The following is a 21,781-nucleotide window of genomic DNA, read 5'->3' as shown; positions in this document are numbered from 1 at the left end:
TGTTGCATTGTGTAGATAGAGAGGGGAAAAAATCTCTGCCTGCACCATTTTAATCAACAGTCCCTAACAACATAATATATCTCTGTATAACGCATATTTGATATTTCTTAAGGCACTTGTACTAAAGTTTAGATATTTATGGCGTCCCTCAATTTATTTCGGAATCTCCGTTTCCTAAGTGTTGAAAGTCTGTTGCTCTTATGCTGATTGGATGGATCCAAAGTTATGATCTTGGCTCTAAAGTCTCACATGTCCGAATATCATCCTCTAATGGAACTCAGAATTTGACAAATGCTCGTTGGATTTTTCAGGACCAGAATCAGCAAGTAAGTGTTGGCACTAATGGCAGCAGCAGTAACAGCAGGACGCCTGGCCAGAAAACGCAGCCGCAGGACCAAAACATCATAAATCATCTCACACAGGCCAAGATGGAGCCAGATTACCGCTAAATAGCAAAGCTAAAAGGCTACTTTCACAGTGAGTGCTATTCTATTGACCTCTGGAGGTTAAAGTAGAAAAAGAGAGAACTTGGAAGTTAGTAGGAGCTGATTTTAACAATGAAAGAAAATATAAGTTGCTTTACCATTACATTCACACAAAATTATTATTCAACAATAAATACGCATGACACATTTGTGCATAAAGATTTATTTTTTGTTGAAAATAAGTGTTTCTCACATTGAACCACTAACATATCTGATGTGACTTAAGATAAATGAACTATACACTGACACTGATGTTCACTTCATACAATGTAACAAGGCATTTGTATCATCTGTAAGGTGTAAAGACAAGTGTCCGTACGTTTGTTTGTTTGAATGACTGATTGATTGTTTGATCAGTTGATTGATTGATACTGTCTCTTTGGGTGAGATTGATTGTACTCAATGTCAGTGTGACAGCACAACTTCATGCACACATCATCCACAGTATGTCAACATTTGGGATCTTCTGAATGACTTTCCCCAAAGGTGCGGTTTCCTTTTTAAACATTCGTTCATCTATTCATTCATTCGTTAATAGTTAGGCGGGCCTGCTGTAAAATGACCTTCCAGTAAGACTCCTTCACAGTGGTGTTACTTGACATCCATTCAGATACTTGGTGATTGGTCTTGCACTGTCCCAAGGGCCCACAAGTGCAAAAAAGAAAAACACAAGCAGAAGAAAAGAGGACCAATAAAACTGCGGAGCACACTGCCATCACTACTTGGATCTATGGCTGGTTTCCCAAAAAGCATTTAGCACTATAATCCTTGTTGTCGATGGCTTTTACGATGGTTTTGGCACCGTGCTGCCTTTGGGAAACCCCCGAACATTTGCTCCTGTTAATCAGGATGGTGATGAATGTGGGAGGTCAAGTGTTGTTGTTTTTCTTTCAAGGGAAAAATCCACCCTGTGTACGAGGAGTGATGTATGTTGAAATTTTATTTCCCATTAACCTCCTTTCCCTACTTCTACTTCAGTTAGGGATTTCCTACATTTCCCAGAATGCCTCTTGATCGGAGCACAGGCCTAAAACTGCTAGATACAGAAAGCAGGTTGAAACAGTTTTAGAATTGGATTTTCCCTTGCAATTCCTCCATCTTCAATCTATCTAACATGAATTAATTTGCATTCTAATTTCTAACCATCCACCCATCCATCACCCCTCCAGCAGGCTGCTACTGTATGCTGCAGGCGGGGCAGCAGGCCTCTCTCCGGTCTGGCAAAGGGCAGAAGTCCATCTGCCTCACGATCTCGGCGAAAAGCTCATCCACCATGGTCTTGCTCTTGGCCGATGTCTCCATAAACGGGCAGCCCCAATCCTCGGCCAACGCCTGGCCCTCGCTGGGGGACACTTCCCTCTCCTCCTCCAGGTCCACCTTATTACCCACCAGCACCACCGGGACCTGCTGATACCTGAAATTGAGACAGAAAGTAATATCAGAGGAGAGGAATGTACATCTGAAATGTGCTTCCTTCTCCCCCGCTGGGTGTGTTTTGTTACAGACCGAGACTACAGAAACTTCCTGATACCTAAGGGAGAAAAGCGGAGGGAACTAAACTCAGTGACAGCATGTTTGTGTGTGTGTGTGTGTGTGTGTGTGTGTGTGCATTGTTGGCCTACATACTGTATTTGTTAGATGCTGAAACAATAAGGGGTTTGAACAATGCACAATGGAGCAAGAGAAGAGGGATAAACTACATTCAGCTATATTCATTTCCAGCTTCCCAGGAAGACTCCATCACTCCCTGGGTGTCTAATATCAGTAGGCGGTCCCATTAGAAAACTGTCAACATGAAAATAATAACTGTCTCTTTTCAATGTTGTGATGCTCTATTTATTCCGGGATACATTATATATGCGTTTGCATGGCATGCAAGCTGTACATTTAATGGCTTCCGATTCTTGTTTAAAATCATTAGCTCTCCACTTTGCATCATTTTGATCATGCACGAAGCATGTCTTAACAGATCAAAAGCTTTCTTCCCCCAGCGTGTGGCTGACGATCCCAGTCCTCTTCCATCCATCAATATAAAGAAACCAGGCTGGGGAGAGTAATGGTATAGGTTATTGAATAATTGAATAAAGCTAATGTGCTGCTCTAGCATTGGGGCATATGAACATTGGTCTTGGAAATAACAATATTTAGCTTTAGCTTTTGTGCGTCCCTTCATTTAAAACTTATTGTATCATTGTATTGACATGGAGAGTTTTACAGCAAAATATAATGTACATAATCTACATATTTTAGGGGAAGAGCAGACACTTTTAATATAATATGTTTAAAGGGCCAATTCACTCGAATCCCAAAAAGAGTGATTTGAATTGCACATAATAATAGCTAACCACGACAATTTTAACAAAGATGGTTAAATGACAAATTATGGCAAATGGTAGACTTTAAAGTGTAAAGTTATTATACAATGTGTTTTAAGTCATAAACTAAACCACTGCAGATAAAGTTGGATATATGGGAGCATGTTTTAAGATTCAAAAGAAATTAGTAGTTCCAATGAATGATTACCCAGATTTACCAGGATGTTGCTTCTGGAAACATATGCAAAAATAATTTGTGGCAACAGCTGTCTCACAAACGTGTTAGTACACTGAGCTTGTTACAGTACAAAGACAGTTACTACTACAGGCACTAGATATTTCATTTCAGATATACGTCCGTGTTTTCTCTGATTAAATAACTGCAGAATGTCAATTACAGAGGGTATATATATATTCTCACAACAGGTAATGGGCACAGACCACCTAATGGCCTCGGCCATCAGTCATTCCTAAGTGCATTCCGAGCCTGGCTTATTGATCTGCTGGTGCTATTGAGAAATGAGCTCTTAGCTACAAATTGGTGGCCTGCTGCCACACTTCTCAGCTAGGAGAAGAGCTGAGGCGTGGAAAAGAGTTGGCAAACGTCTCACTGAGCTAAAGAGGGGCCAGAGATCTGGATGAAATGAGTGCAGGCAGCAGTGGAGTGGAGGATACTTGAGCACCTGCTGGATCTGCTGAAGTGTATTTGAGCAAGACAGTGGGCCCTGCTAGTTTCAAGGGTGCTAATCTGTGGCTGAACTTGACCTCTGACCTCCCAGAGGAATTCACATATAAAGTGCAAATGGGAAATGATTACAAATAACGTCAGCAACTTCTTCCGACTGTAATTGGTCGACAAACAAGCTTGAAGACAAGCAGGGAAAACTCGCACAGAAAAACTCAAATGTCAAAGACTTCCCTGCAGCTTGACATTTTCCCTCACAGCGGCCGCACTGTACAACACACACACACACACACACACACACACACACACACACAAAAACAGCAGTTGACCTCAGCAGGACAAGCATCTCGCATGGCCTGTGTGTTTGGAAAGCTGGAGTCTAGTGTGTGAAGTGTGAACAAGGAGAGCACCAAGCAGACAAATGCAATCTGACAGCCTTGCCGGAGAAACTCTATATATAACTACAAAGACACAGGGAGAGCCAGCTTCTCCAGGGTGGGGTAGGGAGTTTGTATAGAGATGGTTTGTTGCAGCATCAAACTACCGCTCCCTCCTCGCCAGATGAGGAGAAGCTGAAACTGCTCAACACAGCATGAACAAAAGTTGCCCCATGGGGATTTATAGGTTGATATCATGTATAATGGAAGAATATGTCACTCAGTGTTTGCTAGCTGGTGGGCTTAATAGCTCAGAACTGTCTCTACCTACTGTACAGTATAACTCTTATATTTGTGCTATGGCCTTATGACTATAACTTCAAAAATAAACATTTTTCACACTCTGTCACGTTTTGGATGAGAAATAAAATCATGATTTTTGCAGAAGCACTTACAGTTCTTTGTGTTGTTCTTCCCATGGGAAGTTTACATAGTAGTATTTCCATTTTCTGCTACTTTATACGTCTCTTTACTATATTTCAGAAGGAAATATACTTTTAACTCTACTACATTTATTTTGCAGATTAAGGTTGGACATACAAAACCCATAATGAGCTTGTAAAATGTGACATATTGTTATAGAATAAACTACTCAACTGTACATAGTCAATTAAACTAGCTCCACCTCGACCAGCTACAATGTTAAAATACTGTTTATATGTTAATGCGTCAGTAATCCAACAATATACCACTGACAGAGGCTATTCTCTAAAGTTTTTTAGAGATTTTTATTTTGAAACTTTAAAGCTGCATGATTTTATATTAACAAATCAAACAAATAGCTATGTGTTACAGGTAAAGGGTCACTCATAGTAGTGAACTCACAACTTTAAGTAGTTTTAAAAAGCCGTTTCAGCTCCCTGAATGTCCTCTATGGCTTTTGAGGGACAGTTGTCAACGTTTATGTTTTGCCAGAAGTGCTTTTACTCTACATACTGTATGAATATAAATCAGGCAAAATTACAAACATTGCTAACTTGTTCCTGATCCAGCACAAGAGTTGGCAGCCATGCACTATGGGAATTATCAGCAGAGTTGGAATGTGTTTGGGTTGCTTGGCTGAAAGTACCAGCTGTATGAAAATGCAGCTTTTTGTTTACAAAATGCAGTGGGAGAGTTGTCACATTGGATTTACGGAATAGGCAACAGCAGGTGGCTGAGCTAATGAAATTTTACGGAGATATGCATGTTAAAATCTGTATTGATTTCTACAATATTGCTGTAAAAAACTCTTTCTGAATGATACTCTGAGAACGGTACTGAGGGAGTCCATGCGCTTAGCTGCAGGGCTTTCACACAGGAGAGTGCTGAGCTCCACCTTTTTAAAGCCATCATCTGTACGACGTCCATTTGTGAAAAGCTAATCTCGCATTGCCAGACCTATCCCCACAGTGCTGTGCAGTAAGGTTTGGCTACACCACACATACATTCTTTCTGGGATATGAGGAAAAAAACACTCTGGGTTGTTTTGTATTTCTATGAACCAATCACAGCCGTCTTGGGCAGCGCTAAGCTCCGGACGCAGCAACGGTGCACAATCTCAGGTCTCAAGGAAGGAAGTTGTTTTGGTGGAACATTTGCATCCCGCAAAAGAAATTGCCACATAAAGTATTAAATGAAGTTAACTGTTCACACAATACAGTAACGTGAGCTAATAAATTAGCTGGTTAAACGTTATTTGCTCTTACCAGTGTATCGCTGTGCGTATTTTGTCCATAGCGATCCTTGCCTTCCATCCCGAAACGTCCCAGTTAGATAGTAAATGCCGTAAACATATACCTTTTAAATCTTTACAATCATTCACCGAAAGAACCAAGCAGGCCTGCCTTAGTGCATGATCCAAATTTTCATCAAAACTTGCCTTTTTCAGCGTGTGACGTTAGCTTGCTAGCTTGGAGGTTGTTTGTGTTGTGAAGGGGCGAAGTTGGTTGGCCGGATGTCTGACTTGTCAGGCTTATCCTGGCAATGTACTTCCTTTATTCCAGACTAGTGAAAAGCCGCTGCTGCATTCTCATTAGCGGAGTCTTAAATAACTTTTGCTGATATACATGTGACCTTTACAGCACACAAAAACTAGTTACCGCCATTTGCCTCTGCAGGGTGTTATTCCAACTGTTGGGGGGAAAAGGCAAACACACAAACACTCCCACACACAGAGAATCAGTGTTTATAACTCACAAAAACAGATGGACTCTACATTTTCCATTGAGCCTCAGGGTACAACAGCCTTATTAAGGCTACCTGCTGTGCTAAATAGCTACAGTGAACTCACTTGCACATTTTCACAAGCCCCACAGCATCGGCAAACACATACACACATACAAAAACACAGTCGGGCATCTCCAACGTGAAGCCCTCCAGCCCTGCAGCCGCCTTTTCTTTGCTCTCTGCATCTTCTGTTAATTAGCAGTTTGTAGGAGCGGACAGAAAAATCACAGAACCTTTAGTGTAATGCCTTCACTGTGTTAACTCCCAAAGGGTGTTACTGCTGGAGAACAAAGCTTCTATAGCTAATGTTTTGTAGCGCCTAGCATCCCGGCAACATGAAGAGGAAAGCAAGGAAACAAAATAACACAAACACATTCCTGTGCTAAACAGACAAAATGAGGGCCTGCACAGCAGATGGAAAAGGTCTTTAGAGTCTTTAATTTTTTTTATGATGAAACCCCCAGCTTCATTTCCATCTTTAATGGTGCAGCCCGGCTCCTCTAGATAGTCTTATTTTCTTTACTGCAGATGCAAAGGCAGTATAGGCAGTATGGGGGTAGACAAGTGCCAATTAGTTGTATTAGTCCCACTGTTCTGTGCAGCTAAACAAAGACAATAATTCAAAGTGAGAAATAAAGATGTGTAAAGTAAAGTAACAAAGTGTGAGGAAACTGAAATGTTATTAATGTTCCAGATTCCATTCTTAATCCCACCTACAAAGCTCTGATTGGCTGACTGTTTTTCCAACCCCAGACCTACTTGAATTGCTGAAAAAAAAAAAAAAACTGGATTTAAGGACAGCAATTAAGAGTTCTGGAACCAGGCCCCTTCAGTCCTCTATAAACCTCACGTCAACTTCCTGTTATTCCAAAATACATACTGATTTTGTCACTCCCTGTAAACATTCCCTTAGGAGCTGGAATCCCAATCAATCTCTGGTTTTCAGTTCTGTAGTTTAATAAGCCTAAATGTGGGAAATCCCAGATACAGATCAAAGCAACGTCATTTTTTCCTAAGGGGTCACAACATACAAATCGGAGGGGTTGCTTGTAAAATATATTCACCTCCTTGGGACTCCAAAACAGTCTGGGAAAGGACATCCCTCTTTGGAACTATTTGGAACTCTGTGACATATATCTGTTTTCAGATATTTGAGAGCTGCCAGAAAGCTACAAGTCATTTCTGAGTGTGATAAATTGTAGATAACAGTGAAAACACTTTACACAGATTTACACACCAACAATGAGCACTTTATTGGTGTCTCTCCTTAACTCACATTTTAAACCAAGCTGGCTGCTTAACAACTCTCTTCTTCTTGATGGCAAACACTAAAAGCCTGAGGTCAGGAATCTGCTTTGTACCTATACCAAAGTGCCCCCTGGGATATGTAGCTTTGGTCTCGCCACCCTATTCCCATATTCCCACTCAGCGGCACGTGATGCCCACCTCCTGTTATTAGACACAGCATCAGTGCAGCGTGAAAACGCAGCTCAAGTGCTTTGAACGTGCCTCCTCCTCCTGGGCCGATAATAAACCTTCACATGCAAGCGTGGAGATTATTAGATTGTGAGGAGGGCTACACCCAGATGTTTTCACAGATAGCAACTGAAATGGAGTTTATTGGGTTAGTCCGTGAGGTGCTTAGGTCTACAGAGGGTAGAGTGTGTCAAAGAAAATATGCATAAGTTATACATTGTCATGAAAAGCACATCATTTAATCATGGCTCTGCATCTAATACAGCTTTCCTCATTCTTTCTGCTGAAAGACAAAAATAACCAATTAGGTAGATGCAGTGCAGACTTTTGTTTCAGCTAGTTTCAGCTTTGGGACCAATTGGCGGGGCCTGTCGTGGACGAAGTACACACAGTGATACACTGGTAGGAGCAAATTACGTTTAAGCATGTGTTAGAATGGTCGCGTAGTGGTTGGATATTAACAGCAGGAGACAGGAGGCAGAGGTACGGTGCAGGCCAACCAGGTGTTAATTGCACCAACAATGACCACATTAAATGGCAGCCATGGGATCAACAAAATAAACTGAGGCCCACAGGCAGCATGAGGTCCTGACAGCAGCAGGGCTTGATGTCAACTGGCAGCCTTTTATAGCCTGCCACTAACAACGACCTAGACCCTACCACAGTATTTTAAGGAAATCTGAAATTCACTTGACATTAACTATATTAACCAGAACAAACACATTACATATATTTCTGTGTCCCAGAACCTTTAAAATGGTGCTTGATGTGGCCGGGTTAGCTCAGCTCGTAGAGCAGACGCACATATATATAGAGGTTTACTCCTCGACGCAGCGGCCGCGAGTTTGACTCTGACCTGCGGTCCTTTATCATTCCCCCCCCCTCTCTCTCTCCTTTCATGTCTTCATCTGTCCTGTGGAAATAAAGGCCTAAAAATGCCCCAAAAATAATCTTAAAAAACAAACCAAAAACGGTGCTCGATAACCTGGGGACTCTTTTAGCCCAAACACCGTGGGGAGGAGACACAACCGAGGTAAGTATATTGAACACAAACATTTTACATTATACTATAGCACAATTAGCAACAGTTCACCTGCATTTAATTAATCAGGCAAGTATTATACCATTCTGAGCATATTGAGTGCACGTGTTTGTCTTGACAGGGCCGGCCTCCCATCAATTCCACCTGCAACAGCTACAAGACACATTCAATTATTTCAATAAAACATTTAAAACTTTTGTTTGTGCCATATTTCATTTACCAGTATTATAATATAAAATGTGCTACAGAATACTAGTGCTGCAAAATATTAGTAATGAAGAGGCCCTTCCTTACACCATGTATCCAGCTAATTTAAACAGCTCATGTTACTGTATTGTGTGAACAGTTAACTTCATTTAATATTGTATGTGGCGTTTTCTTTTGCGGGGTGCAAATGGTCCTCCAGAACCAGTTCCTTCCTGAGACCATTTTGCAGAGCCACCGTCACCGTACTTACTCCACAGCGCTCTCGAGTAAGGTCTGGCAAAGCGAGACTACTCTTAAGTGTATTTCCTGCTTCCGACTGCACCTCATGCATATACATCGGCACAACGAAGGTGATATGTGGACTGCAGGAGACCATGGAATCACAACACCTGCACCACACACAGAAGTAACATAAAGGATCTCACGTCTTTCCCATGCTTTCCGCTCACCCTCTGCATAAGCATGCTGGCTTGTCTCCCTAATGCAGGTCTGAAGTCTTCTTGGCTTCCAACCCAACACAATCCCATTAAGTTCTGGTGAGTGGGCACATACTATATCTGTGTGGTGCTTGTTATTGCTGCTGCTGGCTCAGCAAGAAGTTTGGGAGGAGGGAGGCTGATCTCCAGGAGCTGACTGTGTTGCTTATTTTATTAAAGATGGACACCGTGGATGTCTGCACATGTTTAAATGATCAAGTGAGGCCATGCTTAAATAAACGGATGGTTATATTACTGCATGTCCCTGCACTGTGCAGCGATTTGGTTCTTACAAACCGTGATAAATTCTATATACAATATAAAATATACAATATTTTTTCCATGCTCCTAATGTCCCACTGCATGCTCAGAAATGAGACGCATATGATGTATAATATAATGCGATAAAAACATACAGGAACAATCCCTACTTCAAACCCAGAGCAGTGTGAAATGAAAGTATGAAATATTTACAGATACACACTTGACAGCGGTGGCTGGTGCAGCATAGGCAGCCGCATCGGGTGGCGGCTGGCTAGAGGCGGCACAGCACAGTTTTATCCATCTTTTTAATTTTCAAAGGAGTTCCCTCATGCACTCGTCCCCACTGTGCCACGTCAGCTGTGACGCTCTTCTGCTTCCTCTCGGCATGTGACGTCTGGGCCACAGGAGCATTCAGTTCACTCCGGTTGATGGAGGTGAAGAGCAGCACTGCACCAAACTATGCAGGTTAAATTATGAATTATTACACAATATGCAGTTAGATAAATAATAGTACCCAGTATCACAGGACTACCTTTTACACTGACAGCCGACCTGCAGGTTAAAGGATAATTGCGCTTTAAAAATGTTTTTTTTTTTTTTTTTTTTTACACAACTTGGTACTTACTTTCATAATTTCATAGTACAGGGGGGTTATGTGCTGGACTATTTGGCAGTGACGTCCTGAAGTCTCAGCTGGTTGCCTGGCAATGTCATCTATACAATTGCCTGGTAACGTCAGATGATAAAAAAAGATCTACGCCCTGCTAAGAAAAAAGTCCAGCACATAACCCTCCCATAAAACCACAACTTGTGATTTGTACACTACATTTTTTGTGTAGATTTGTCAATTAGTGAGCTGTACAGGGGCTGGTAGGTTGATTTTTATTTTTGGACAGAGCCAAGCTAGCTGTTTCCCCCTGCTTCCAGTCCTTAGCTAAGCTAAGCTAAGCTAACCATCTCCATGCTGCACCTTCACATTTAGCGAACAGATGTGAAAGGAGTCTCGTATTCCTATTGTTTTTGACACTTTAAGGCCCTGTGAGTTTGGCAGCCCCCTCATTGTTCATCATTGGCCATCATGCAAATATAATGACAATAATGAAATTTCTTTTGCTAACTCTCCTGCATGTCCCCATACAAAACCCATAAATGTCATCTATAACCTTATAGGAAATTGAACCTTATAGTTCAACATAATGGGCTCTTTAATACTTTATTTGAAGTATGTTTATGTTAATTTTGATAGCGGACAGCAGCCTACAGGCAGAAGTAAACAGGGATGACATGCAACAAGGGTGTCCCAGGTGGACTCAATCCGGGCCGTGTGATTACATGATTAGCGCATCTTAAACCCCTAGGCCATCAGAAGGTCCCAAATTAACAGTTTTTAACCTTTAACATTAAGTAAAACTGAAATCATTGACGTAGCACCAAATCAATTACAGGCAATCGATTCAAGCCCTTATAATGTTAAGCGAACTAAAAAGGGATTCTTAACTTGCAGACTGTAGTTATAGCTGTAGTCTGTCAGTGTCATTAAGCAAATTAAGGGAAGCACTAAGTCAAAAACACCAATATGTCACCACCAAAAGGAAAGATCACAGTTTTCCTTCCATTCTCTCTCCCCTAGCCGTGAGATGAGCTCAGTGGATTTGATGAGTAATGGACTGAACTGATCAAAGCCATCCAGAGTTAGTCATGTGTGAGAGACAGAGAATATCAAACCCAGTGAGAGTTCAGCGGGTTTATATATGACAGGTGAGCCACAGCTGGGCTCTTATGAAGAACATATGAGCTGGTTGCAGCTTCTCACGCAGCGGTGGAGGGGAGGGAGGAAGAGGAGGGAGCTGAGAGGATGCAAGTATGGGATGAATTCTGGGCCTAATTGTGAAAAAACTACACATTTTGTTGTAGTTCTTTAAGTGTGGATCTATGGACTTTAATGGGGCCTTGGGAGGTTCCTGGGTGTACTCCAGCAAAATGAGGAATAGTTCAATTTTATTTCACTATAAATGAATGAGGGAATGTCAAGGAATGAGTATGGTAATTACAACTTCCCCTCCCACAAACACAACCAACTTTTGGTGTCCATATTGCCACAGGATGTGACCATTTTGGGGGCCTAAAACAGAATTAATAACCTCATCCCTATTGCATCAGAATACATTTACAAGACAATGATGCTTTATATAATACAGTGGACATTGTCTCACCTTTTCACCCTGATGATCTGGTCTCTCATGGGCTTGATGTCCTGAAAACTTTGCTGGTTGACCAGACTGTAGACCAGGATGAAGCCTTGGCCGTTCCTGATGTAAAGGTCCCTCATTGAGGCGAACTGCTCGGTGCCGGCTGTGTCGAGGATCTCCAGCACCGACGGAGAGGAGTCCACCTCGATCTCCTTTCTGTAGAAATCTTCAATGGTCGGGTCGTACTTCTCTATAAATGTCCCGGTGACAAACTGGACCGTCAGGGCGGACTTCCCCACCCCGCCGCTGCCGAGCACCACCACCTTATACTCCCGCATAGCGCTCCTCCTGTGGACTTAAATCCGGCATGCAGAGAATAAAGTCTAAGGCAGCGGACAAAAGAAACGCATCCCCATACACAGTAGTCTAGACTCACACTACAGCCATGACACAGTGACAGCCAACGGTAAACGAGATGAGCTCTTGCAGCTAGAGGCAGGATGCTGGAGCATTTAGCCTTGAGATGAACAGCCACAGCCTCTACGGAAATATTCCCACGCTATCTTGCTGGGAAACCATTCCAGAGGCATTCATAATGCAATGAGGCGTCGGTGTGGTAAAATAAGATAGGCTATTATTAGAAACAACAAGACGGTACATCTTTTTATGTGCCGACAAAACAGAGGGCTAGCACTACATTTCTCTGCCCAGTGGGGTACAGTAGCCTACAGTTAAAGGCAAAGAGCCTGTTTATCCTTAAGAAGGCTACAGTGCTGGGAATCCACGCCTCTGGAGTCGGTGCATCCACTGTATATGGGGGGTGATTAGTGCCACCTGGAAACAGTGGAAGAATTGGAAGAAGATAGAAATGTTTGTGACAAAGATGTAAGAGAAGCAACCTTATCATTATGGGAATTGAACAAAATTGTGTGGTACTAAATCATCTTAATTTTGATAAGCTGTCAAAGTAGAACACATCCTCAACATTTTTTTTTGCAACTGCACTAAAGAATGACACATTATGTTATGTGATCTGACACCCAGGGGCGTAGCACAAACTTCTGGACCCTATACATAGGCATTCTCTATGGGCCCCTCCCTGTTTTACATGTCATGGAGTGAGGTTAGCTTACTCCAAGTCTTCAGGTAGTTTCTCATGATCGCCAATTTTATATTTTCATCACAATTTGTCAAAACAGAATAGAACAGATAAAGCAGCAGGTTGATTAACAGCTTTACTGAGTTTTTCTTTCAACTGTAGAAAGTAACATTTTTGAGGGACAGTCCTCTACGATACAAGTAGATAAGCTACTCACCTTGCAGATTGCAGCAGTGCGTCGTGAGTCTCCCTGCTGTCAGCATGAGTCAAGGCCCTACCTTTGTATACAGTTATCTAGTATACTAACTCTACTATGGCCATTAAAACAGTATTATTGACCTCTCATATCATATTTTTTTTCTTCACTTTACACAAAAATCCTCCACTGCAGTAACAGGAAATGACTTGGAAAACATTCAATTAAAGAGTTTACTTGTCCCAGTCCGAGGCCTTTTCATTATGTTCATCATCTGTGTCAAAAATCATTAAAATCTTGTTATAAGTCTTAAAACCTATTAGCTGTCACAACCTTAAATGTTGTTCAAATTAGTCTGTGACAGTGCTGTTTATTGACCTTTATGGCTCCCTCTTTATGTGGACTTCAGGGACCAACAGGGGTTTTTGAGAGGGCCCCGAAGAAAAACTAGGGACCACGGACATTTCTGGACTGAAATACCTTACAGGTCTATAGTTAGTCAGTTACAATCCTGCAAATAAAAATAGTGATTCTTCAATTTTTACACAAACAGGACCTTTAAATGACACAAATGAGAGATCCAGACAAAGCACTTCTTTGATTTTCTTTATTTCTTTCTTTCAATAGATTTGACACTATCTTGCTGGAACCAAAGAAACATTTGACTATAGAACATAAAATAGCACAAAATATATGCAAAAAGAATACATTTAAAAATGATTACATTGAAACTATAAATCCAATGAGGGCCTTCTTGTCAATTTATCTTTATGTCTTTACTTTGTTGGTGGGGTACACTGCAACAATGATGGCACAGGCAGTCACAATTCGTAACCTGCAGTCTCCAGTGTAGTGCCCTCTGCTGGCTAAAGCTGTGAATTACACATTCCAAACATTTCCATTGTGAGGCAATGGGACAAAAAGATCTCACTTCACATTTGGGAGATCAGAAGAAAAGATCAATGACTTTTCACTCTGCTGCAGTTCCCCCCGCCTTGGCCTTGTGGTGCGCACATTAAAACCCTAAAAAAAAATATTTTTAAATATAAAGATACATATTTGAAATGAAACTGAGAGAGGATTTGAGAAAAGAGACCCGTTCAAGTCTCTTTAATAAATTTCATAAGAGCTCTTAAAAACATAAAACCTTTAGCACGATGGACTCAAGATAAGGCAAAGTGTTTGGATAAGCTGAGTCTGCTCAGTTGACCAACTGCTCAGAAAGTGCTTACGTTTTTCTTTTTTTCCATCAGTCAATCATTGCCAACACATGTCAAAAAAAAAAACATAACATCTCAAGGGGATTCCATACACAAGGGCATTGCGGGTCACCAAATGAGGACATTTTGTGTACAGACTTTTTTTTTTCCACTAGAAACATTCAGTACGTTATCATTTAGTAAGAAAAGAAAATATTGTTTTCTCATGCAACATGTTGAATTAAAGTTATTTACCGGTGGTATCTGCTTTTGATTGATGAACAGATGTACTGTACTAGCAAGGTGCAGAAACCTGTAAACCCTTAAAGGAAATGGACAACAGATCACATCTTTAAACAATATGAAAAGTGCAATCCTTAACTCTAGTGATACATACGCCTCAAATATAATGTCTCAGTGTGGAACCTAAAGGTCCTTTGTCCTGGGGTTGAACATCTGAACGTATTAATTTATAGATTATTTAGTTCTTAGATATATATATATATATATATATATATGTATATATATATAATCTATGTAACATTGATGAATTTAAATCTATTTAAGTGTTACAGTCACAGCACTATACAGGCTGTTATTTGCTAATGAAAATATTAGGTCATAAGAAATGTTCGTATCTTCTTTACAATCTACCTTGTGTACAGTGTTCTAGCAAAAAGAAACAAAAAAATCAACTTAACAATGTCATTTACAAAAATACCCAACTTTAGTAATTGCAACATTTGGTTGCCACGGCAACAACTTAATATTGTTATGAAATACTATTATACTAGCGTGAAAAGTACATCTTTTTTGAAATTTTCTTCTCTTTTTTTGGTAAAATGTCATCTATACAATAAACATTTTTTTTTTTTTCCAACAACACAAGCAACTCTATAACTATGCTCATTACTGCAACACCGTGATCTTTTTATCAATGAGAAGGCAAGAAAGATCCAGTAGCTTTCTATTGGTGGGCTGACTTTTAAACCCCACCCCTCAAATGTGTGCGACTTCTCATTCGCTGACCTGACAGGTTAGACCTTGAAATGACCAACCGTGCAGAACGTAGCACAGCTCAATAAATTACATTCATTTCAAAATAGAATAGTTAACAACATTGTTTTTGACTAAAATTTGACCAAGAGTAACATAAGATAAATTACAACAAAATAAAACTTTTACCACCTTCCACAAATATTACATACAAATCATAATGCATGTGGAGACAATCAGTGAATGGAAGTGAAATGGGAAACCAGAGTGAAGCACTCCTGTTCCAAGGTATGATTGTGGATTGTCAATGGTAATCAAGCACCATGAAATTACATCAAAGTTTTTTAAATATGGGAAATAAGAGAGTAAAAAGATGCTTATTCAAAATATGTAAAATAATAATAATAATAATGAGAGGGTTGGTCTAAAAAATAATAAAAGAATGATCTTGGCTAAAAGACAAATGATTGTTCTGGATAGAGGTGGAGATGGTGAAGGGTTTGGGGGGCGGTTTCAAAAATACCTTGATAGTAGACACAACACAAATCTTTAAATAACTTTGAGTACATTTCTAGAACCATGGATATAAACTCTCAAAATAAGAGACACTTTACATACATTACACAGTTTACAATACATTTTTTTCACCCCCCACTCACGTTCCTCATGTAAACTACTCAAACCATGGTAAGAAACGATGGTACACCATGAAAGTCACCAGACATTCTACAAAGCTATTTTTGATTTGTCGTTTATTTTACTTATTTTCGTTTCGATAAAGTCACTTGTGATGTTAATGAACGGTAACTAGGAAACCGTTTCCTAGTTACGATTCACGAAATGTGATGTCTTTCCCAAAAGGTCCATGTAGCTTCTGACAGCCGGTATGTTGTGTCTGTGACTTTTAGTGATATACTCTGGATGAATGTGTTGTTGATGAGCATTTTTTAGGCACTTCTACAGTTTTCTAAAATGGAACAGGATTATCGGTGATAGTAGGGTTGGACAGGACAACCGACGGTCACAGATAGCCCTCCAGTCGAAGTTCAAGTCATCTTTTGCTTGACGAGCGTCGTCAAATGCACCGGTTTTTTTTATTTAGTCTTAGCACTTAAGTCCCTCACCCACCCCCCAAAAACCTCTCCTACACGGCCTGGTGTTGTCATCATCACCTGCAAGACCTCGCTTCAAGTCCCAGTCTGCCGGCAGACCATCAGTCTCCAGATACGAACACACATGCACACACACTCACAAGGCTTGGTATGTCTGGAACAAAACCCTCAAGCTTGGTTAAGCCCTTGGCACAGACCCGAGCCTTTAGGCTTTTCGGTAATGGCCATGACTATCTTCTGTCAACACTGGGCACTGTCTTCCCCAGTCCCAACTGCATGCAAAAATCCGTGCACAATCTATCCCGCCACTCCTCCTGAACAAAGAACTGAACCCAGCACCGAAACAAATAAAGGGTGCGTTGTGAGCAGCTTTCGCAATGGCAAAAGTGAAGAAAAAAAAACCCAAAAAACTTTATCAGGGTGTTAAAATGTGGCTCTGCTTTCTGGCAGGTTGATTCCACCGACCTCTTCAACTTTGGCAAGATGTTTCCGGAGATGAAAAGTTGGCAGTAGGGGAGGGGAGCATAAGCTTCATCATGGCATCTTAACAGCATCTGGGGCAGATGAGGGTCACAGAGGTACCCCCTCGCAGGGACAGTCACATTAAGAAAACATGAGCCTGTCTGCCCCAAGGACATTCAACTTTGTAGAGAGAAAAGCAAAAACCGCAAGACAAGAACACTCTTGAAAGCGCCGAGTGCGTTGGTGTGGTTGTGCACGGGTTTTCTGTGACTCTTCCTGTTTTCCACTAAAACATTAAGCACTATATGTCTCGTATAGTGCAAATCAAGCATCTTTTCTGTTTGTTTTACTAACCAAAGGGATGAACATTGTGCAGTGTATTTTTGAATAAATATGAAAGAGAGGGGATTCACGGTACTTTGGGAGAACAGTTGTTAAAATGACCTCTATAGTGTGTCTGCTATGTATGTGGTACTATACATAAGAATATTTTTGACTTTTTCATGTTAATAGTTTTTTTTTTCTAGCAATACATACAGTATATATCTTGTTTGTTTTTTTTTTAAATGTGTGTGTGTGTGTGTGTGTGTGTGTGTGTGTGTGTGTGTGTGTGTTACACCGGCACTGCAGTTCTTACGGTTAAATTGAAGTGTTACACTCTTAGCATGCAGGTTGCTGGACCTCTATGGGAGAGGTAAGGTAGTATTTACACAGGGACTGTTTTGGGTTTCCTAGTGCAGCTTCGTAACACTCCATTCCCTTCCTGAAACTTACTTCAGGATAATCTAGAGCAGAGAGACAGAGAGGTAGAAACAAGAAAAGGAAGGAGAGAACACAAGGAGAGACACATTTAGTGAACCTGTAAGAGAGAAACTGTTTATTATTATTATACTTATGACATATAAGAATATACGTACGTATACAAATAAATTATGCTTTATTGGGTTTAATGTGATCTGGGTCAAACACTATTTGCCTTTATTTCTGACGACTTAAGGCCTTAATGTGCTTCAAACAAAGTGCTCGCCGGATCATCTGACAACCTTAACGCTCCCCTTAATATGTCCTAGCTCTGATTGGCCAGGTGTGAAAGTAGGCAGAATTTGAACTTCTCCTCAGGCATTTTCAAACCTATAGTTCGTTTGATCTGATGAGTCGATAAAGTTGTTGCGTTTTCCCGTTGATCCGATTTCTTTTCATGCAGAATAAAATAAAAGTGATCCAAAATGCATCACTAACGGCCACGTGAGCACATTCACTCCGCTCATTGGTTAGATTTGTCAGGAGAAAGTAAAACGCACGAAGAAGGTCTGCACAAATATCAACAAGGCAACGTACCTTGTTGGCAGCATAGATAGTATATAAGAATGGACCAACAGATCCCGTTGCTCTGGACGGAGACCAGTGAAGGCCAATAGAAGCACTTTTCCGGTGAGCGCTGAGCGTTACTGAGCAGCCTCCAACTGAGAGAGATGGCGTAAATGTGACGTGAGCAACCGGTCTGAAAGTTGGAAGTCTTCTGGTAGCTGTGCCAAGAGAAATCTCAATCATTCCCAATCTTGCAGAGATTGAGATTTCTCTTGGCACAGCTACCAGAAGACTAGGTATATGTAAGGAGATAACATGGACACAGGCTAATTATTGCTAACTAAAATGCTAGTTAACATTAGTAATTAAACTTAAACAGCTAATGTAAGTCGAAACTGTCTGCGAGCTCCTCCTGTACTATACGGTAATTCCTCTACTATGCGACAGTAGGTCGCTTGGTTATGACACAATCGTTAGCCTATTTTTATAAAAACGTCTGCTACGGAGCCATAACGTGAGGTACAAGGTAATGGAGCCTTTTATACATTGTCGTGTTTCTTTAGAAATAAACAATGGACAAATAAAGTCTTTAAACGCTTCAGATGTAAAGTTATTCGCTGTCAAAATGAATGGCAGTCAATGGAATGCTAACGGGAGGTGATGGCTTATTAGCATCAAAATGGCGCCATAGGAGGTTCGGGTTGCGAGGAGACGCTTACCCCCTTGGTTGGCAGTCCAGGTCAGACATCGATTCATTCTCCGGCTAGCTACTGGCAACTATTTCACAAGTGGCTACGGGAGCCGTTGAGCTCAAACTCAGAGAACGTTTCGTAGTTGGAACAGATCAATGTCGGATCAGAGAGAAACCAATTCCTCTTAAAGGAACACGCCGACTTATTGGGACTTTAACTCTGGGGGATACGGTGAATAAGCTAGATAAGTCCATACATACCCTTCTCATCTCCGTTCGTATCGTAACTCTGTCAGAGGCCCCCACCGCTAGCCTCGCTTTGCACAGATCCTGGAGGTAACCGGCTCCATCTAGCCTACTGCTCCCAATAAGTGACAAAATAACGCCAACATGTTCCTATTTACATGTTGTGATTTGTATAATCACAGCCTGTACAAATAACAACATCAACAGAACTCACCTCTGTATTACATATGGATGAATGCATGAAAGGAAAATCTTAAAAAATTCTACAAGATTTGGCAGCCATTCTTAGACCATCTTGCTCAATTTGACGGAGACCTTGAACAGTTGTGAGATTCACAATACGCCACTCACCTCTTCTTTGATACATTGTTTTTTTTTAATTTAGAGTACCAGTGATGCAACAGTACATTTCATTGTCTTGAGTAATACGCCCAAGGTTTTTGTTTTTATTTATTTTTTCTTCCTCTTTTTCTTTCTCTTTTCTTTTCATATTGGCATATTACTTTACTCCTAATCTTTGCCCTTTTGTATTATACTACTTTGAAAACACTTAATAAACATATTGAACAAAAAAACAAAAAACGTCACCTGAGACACAACCATATTCTAACTGTATACATACTGAGTCCTATATTCTATACTTCTGCTACTTGGGTGGAGTGATTTGCTTGCAGCACCTGAGAAGCCCTGTGGTGAGGAGCAGAGAGTAGCAGTGCTTCGCCTTCTGAGAATATAGTTCCCAGTATGTATACGGTTAGAATATGGCTGTGTCTCATGTGACCTTGTTATTTGTACAGGCTGTGACTATACAAATCACAACATGTACATAGGAAAATGTTGGCATTATTTTGTCACTTATTGGGAGCAGTAGGCTAGATGGAGCCGGTTACCTCCAGGATCTGTGCTAAGCAAGGCTAGCGGTGGGGGCCTCTGACAGAGTTACGACACGCACGGAGATGAGAAGGGTATGTATGGACTTATCTAACTCTGGGGGATACGGTGAATAAGCTAAAGTCCCAATAAGTCAGCGTGTTCCTTTAAGGGTCTTGGAGAGAGATCAGTGGGCAGTGGGAGGCAATCAGGAGGAGGCTGTGGCGGCAGGCTTCTCACACCACCTATGAGTGTGGGCCATTCGGAACAATATGAACACGCTGTTTGCACTTTTTTTTTTAAAGCATTCTGAGACATATAGGCATCAGGTGGGTGGTCAATAGTCTCTTAGTGGTTGAGTTGGGGTCGCCTAGTGTTTCATGCAGATGAGAGCAAAAGCTTCTAATAATTTGCAAATAGCATTTGACCCAGGTCTGGTCACCTCTGTGGGTATTCTCTCTTTAGGAGATAAAGACTAATCCAACAAACAACAAAGAGAGAGAGAGAGAGAGAGAGAGAAGAAGAGAGGGTTTTGTCTATGGGGGGGGCAGGTGGAAGAGCTGCTGGCTGCCATCATGTGGTTGCCACTGGCAGCAAGCCAACACAGTAAAAAGCAGCATGGCGCTTGTTAATATACAATAGACAGCCAGTAAAGGACAGAAGCCACTGGTCACATCACACATCACAGAAGGTTACCACAGGTAGAGAGTGAGTGATGTGCACAGGCTGAGAGGAAAGGCTGCTCCACAGTGCAGGATGAAAATAGGAAAATATTACTGGGTGCCAGATGGGTGGGATCAGCCACATATAGGATGGTACACCCCACCCGTCTGGCACCACAGGTGGGGAAAAAACAAACACCAAGAATTGTTTGCAGGTCCTATTTTGCAGTGATACTAGCAGCATGTTTCAGCCTGGCAGATGATGATGGTGGTGTGCGTTAACAGAACCATGGTGGACGTTTGAACTGCTGTTTATTATTGTCAGATTATTATTCTAATTGCATTGTATCTTAGTGACCTAGTCTGTTCATTTTAATAAATGTGATAAGCATGACAGGTTCTCTCCACAGGGAGGTGAGAGACTGAACCCTGGTCCTTTAGCTGAAGAGCTGCTCAATATAACAACCTCATATTCTATTTCATTCTTACAATTTATCTTCTTATCAGTTCAATAGGCAGATCACATACAGCCTGTAAAGTACGTCATGTAATGCCACATTCGGACAGTCGAGGGCGCTGGAACTTCACAATCTCCAGCGGGCGAGAGGAGAGACGTTACCAGAGACCCCAAGCACTGTCAGCACATGGTTAATATGAGCCAGAACATGGAATGGTGTGATTGTTTCCTGCTTGTCGTGTCACAACGACAGTTGAGACGGTCATGAATAGACCAGACTCTGTCCCTCTAGGCATGTGTGCTACTCACTATTGATCCATTTTGTTTACATCTGAGGTAATTAACACACATTCTTTACACGATTACTAATATCACTATGCTCATTTCATTCTTCTCACTCAGTTCCGTCCAAATTGTCTTGAAGAAGCCACGTAACAATGATTGAGATGCTAATGGCTGATGCTAACCAGCTAGCATTAGTACAAACTCAGGCTTTGCAGCTCACAGTTTGGGACTGAGAGGTTGTTTTTCAGCAAACAGTGACGTCGGCATCATGTGCCCTTCCAAAAAATACAAAATAAAGAAGAATCTCGGTGTCGTATTCTGAAAAACCATACGATGGGTGACGTGACCGTAGTAAACAAGGCATGTACTGTAGCAGTACAGCTGGTGATTGTAAGTGTTAACTGCTTCCTAGCT

At 41.2% G+C, this 21,781-nt stretch overlaps 2 protein-coding genes across 28 annotated transcripts in view; both read right to left on the bottom strand.

Annotated features, from left to right (window-relative positions):
• Nucleotides 1–632: 632 nt before the first annotated feature.
• Nucleotides 633–12,588, bottom strand: LOC116044647 (ras-related protein Rap-2a-like). Its single transcript, XM_031292045.2, has 2 exons — nucleotides 11,809–12,588; nucleotides 633–1,899 (listed from the first exon to the last, which is right to left on the bottom strand). Exons 1-2 carry the CDS (start codon nucleotides 12,120–12,122, stop codon nucleotides 1,662–1,664), a joined length of 552 nt encoding a protein of 183 aa, XP_031147905.1. The 5' UTR covers nucleotides 12,123–12,588; the 3' UTR covers nucleotides 633–1,661.
• A 1,084-nt stretch (nucleotides 12,589–13,672) lies between these two features.
• The window catches only part of LOC116044640 (muscleblind-like protein 2a), a 54,119-nt gene continuing 46,010 nt past the window's right edge, over nucleotides 13,673–21,781 (bottom strand). For all 27 annotated transcript variants that reach the window (XM_035998505.1, XM_031292018.2, XM_031292028.2 and 24 more), the window contains one exon: nucleotides 13,673–17,633. In XM_035998505.1, coding sequence (XP_035854398.1) covers nucleotides 17,509–17,633 — 125 coding nt within the window. In that variant the 3' untranslated portion in view covers nucleotides 13,673–17,508. The remainder of the gene's footprint in view (nucleotides 17,634–21,781) is intronic.

Source organism: Sander lucioperca, chromosome 24 (genome assembly GCF_008315115.2).
Source record: "Sander lucioperca isolate FBNREF2018 chromosome 24, SLUC_FBN_1.2, whole genome shotgun sequence".
Taxonomy (NCBI): Eukaryota; Metazoa; Chordata; class Actinopteri; order Perciformes; family Percidae; genus Sander; species Sander lucioperca.
The sequence above is the reverse complement of the archived record's forward strand: the minus strand, read 5'-3'. Positions and strand labels throughout refer to the sequence as shown.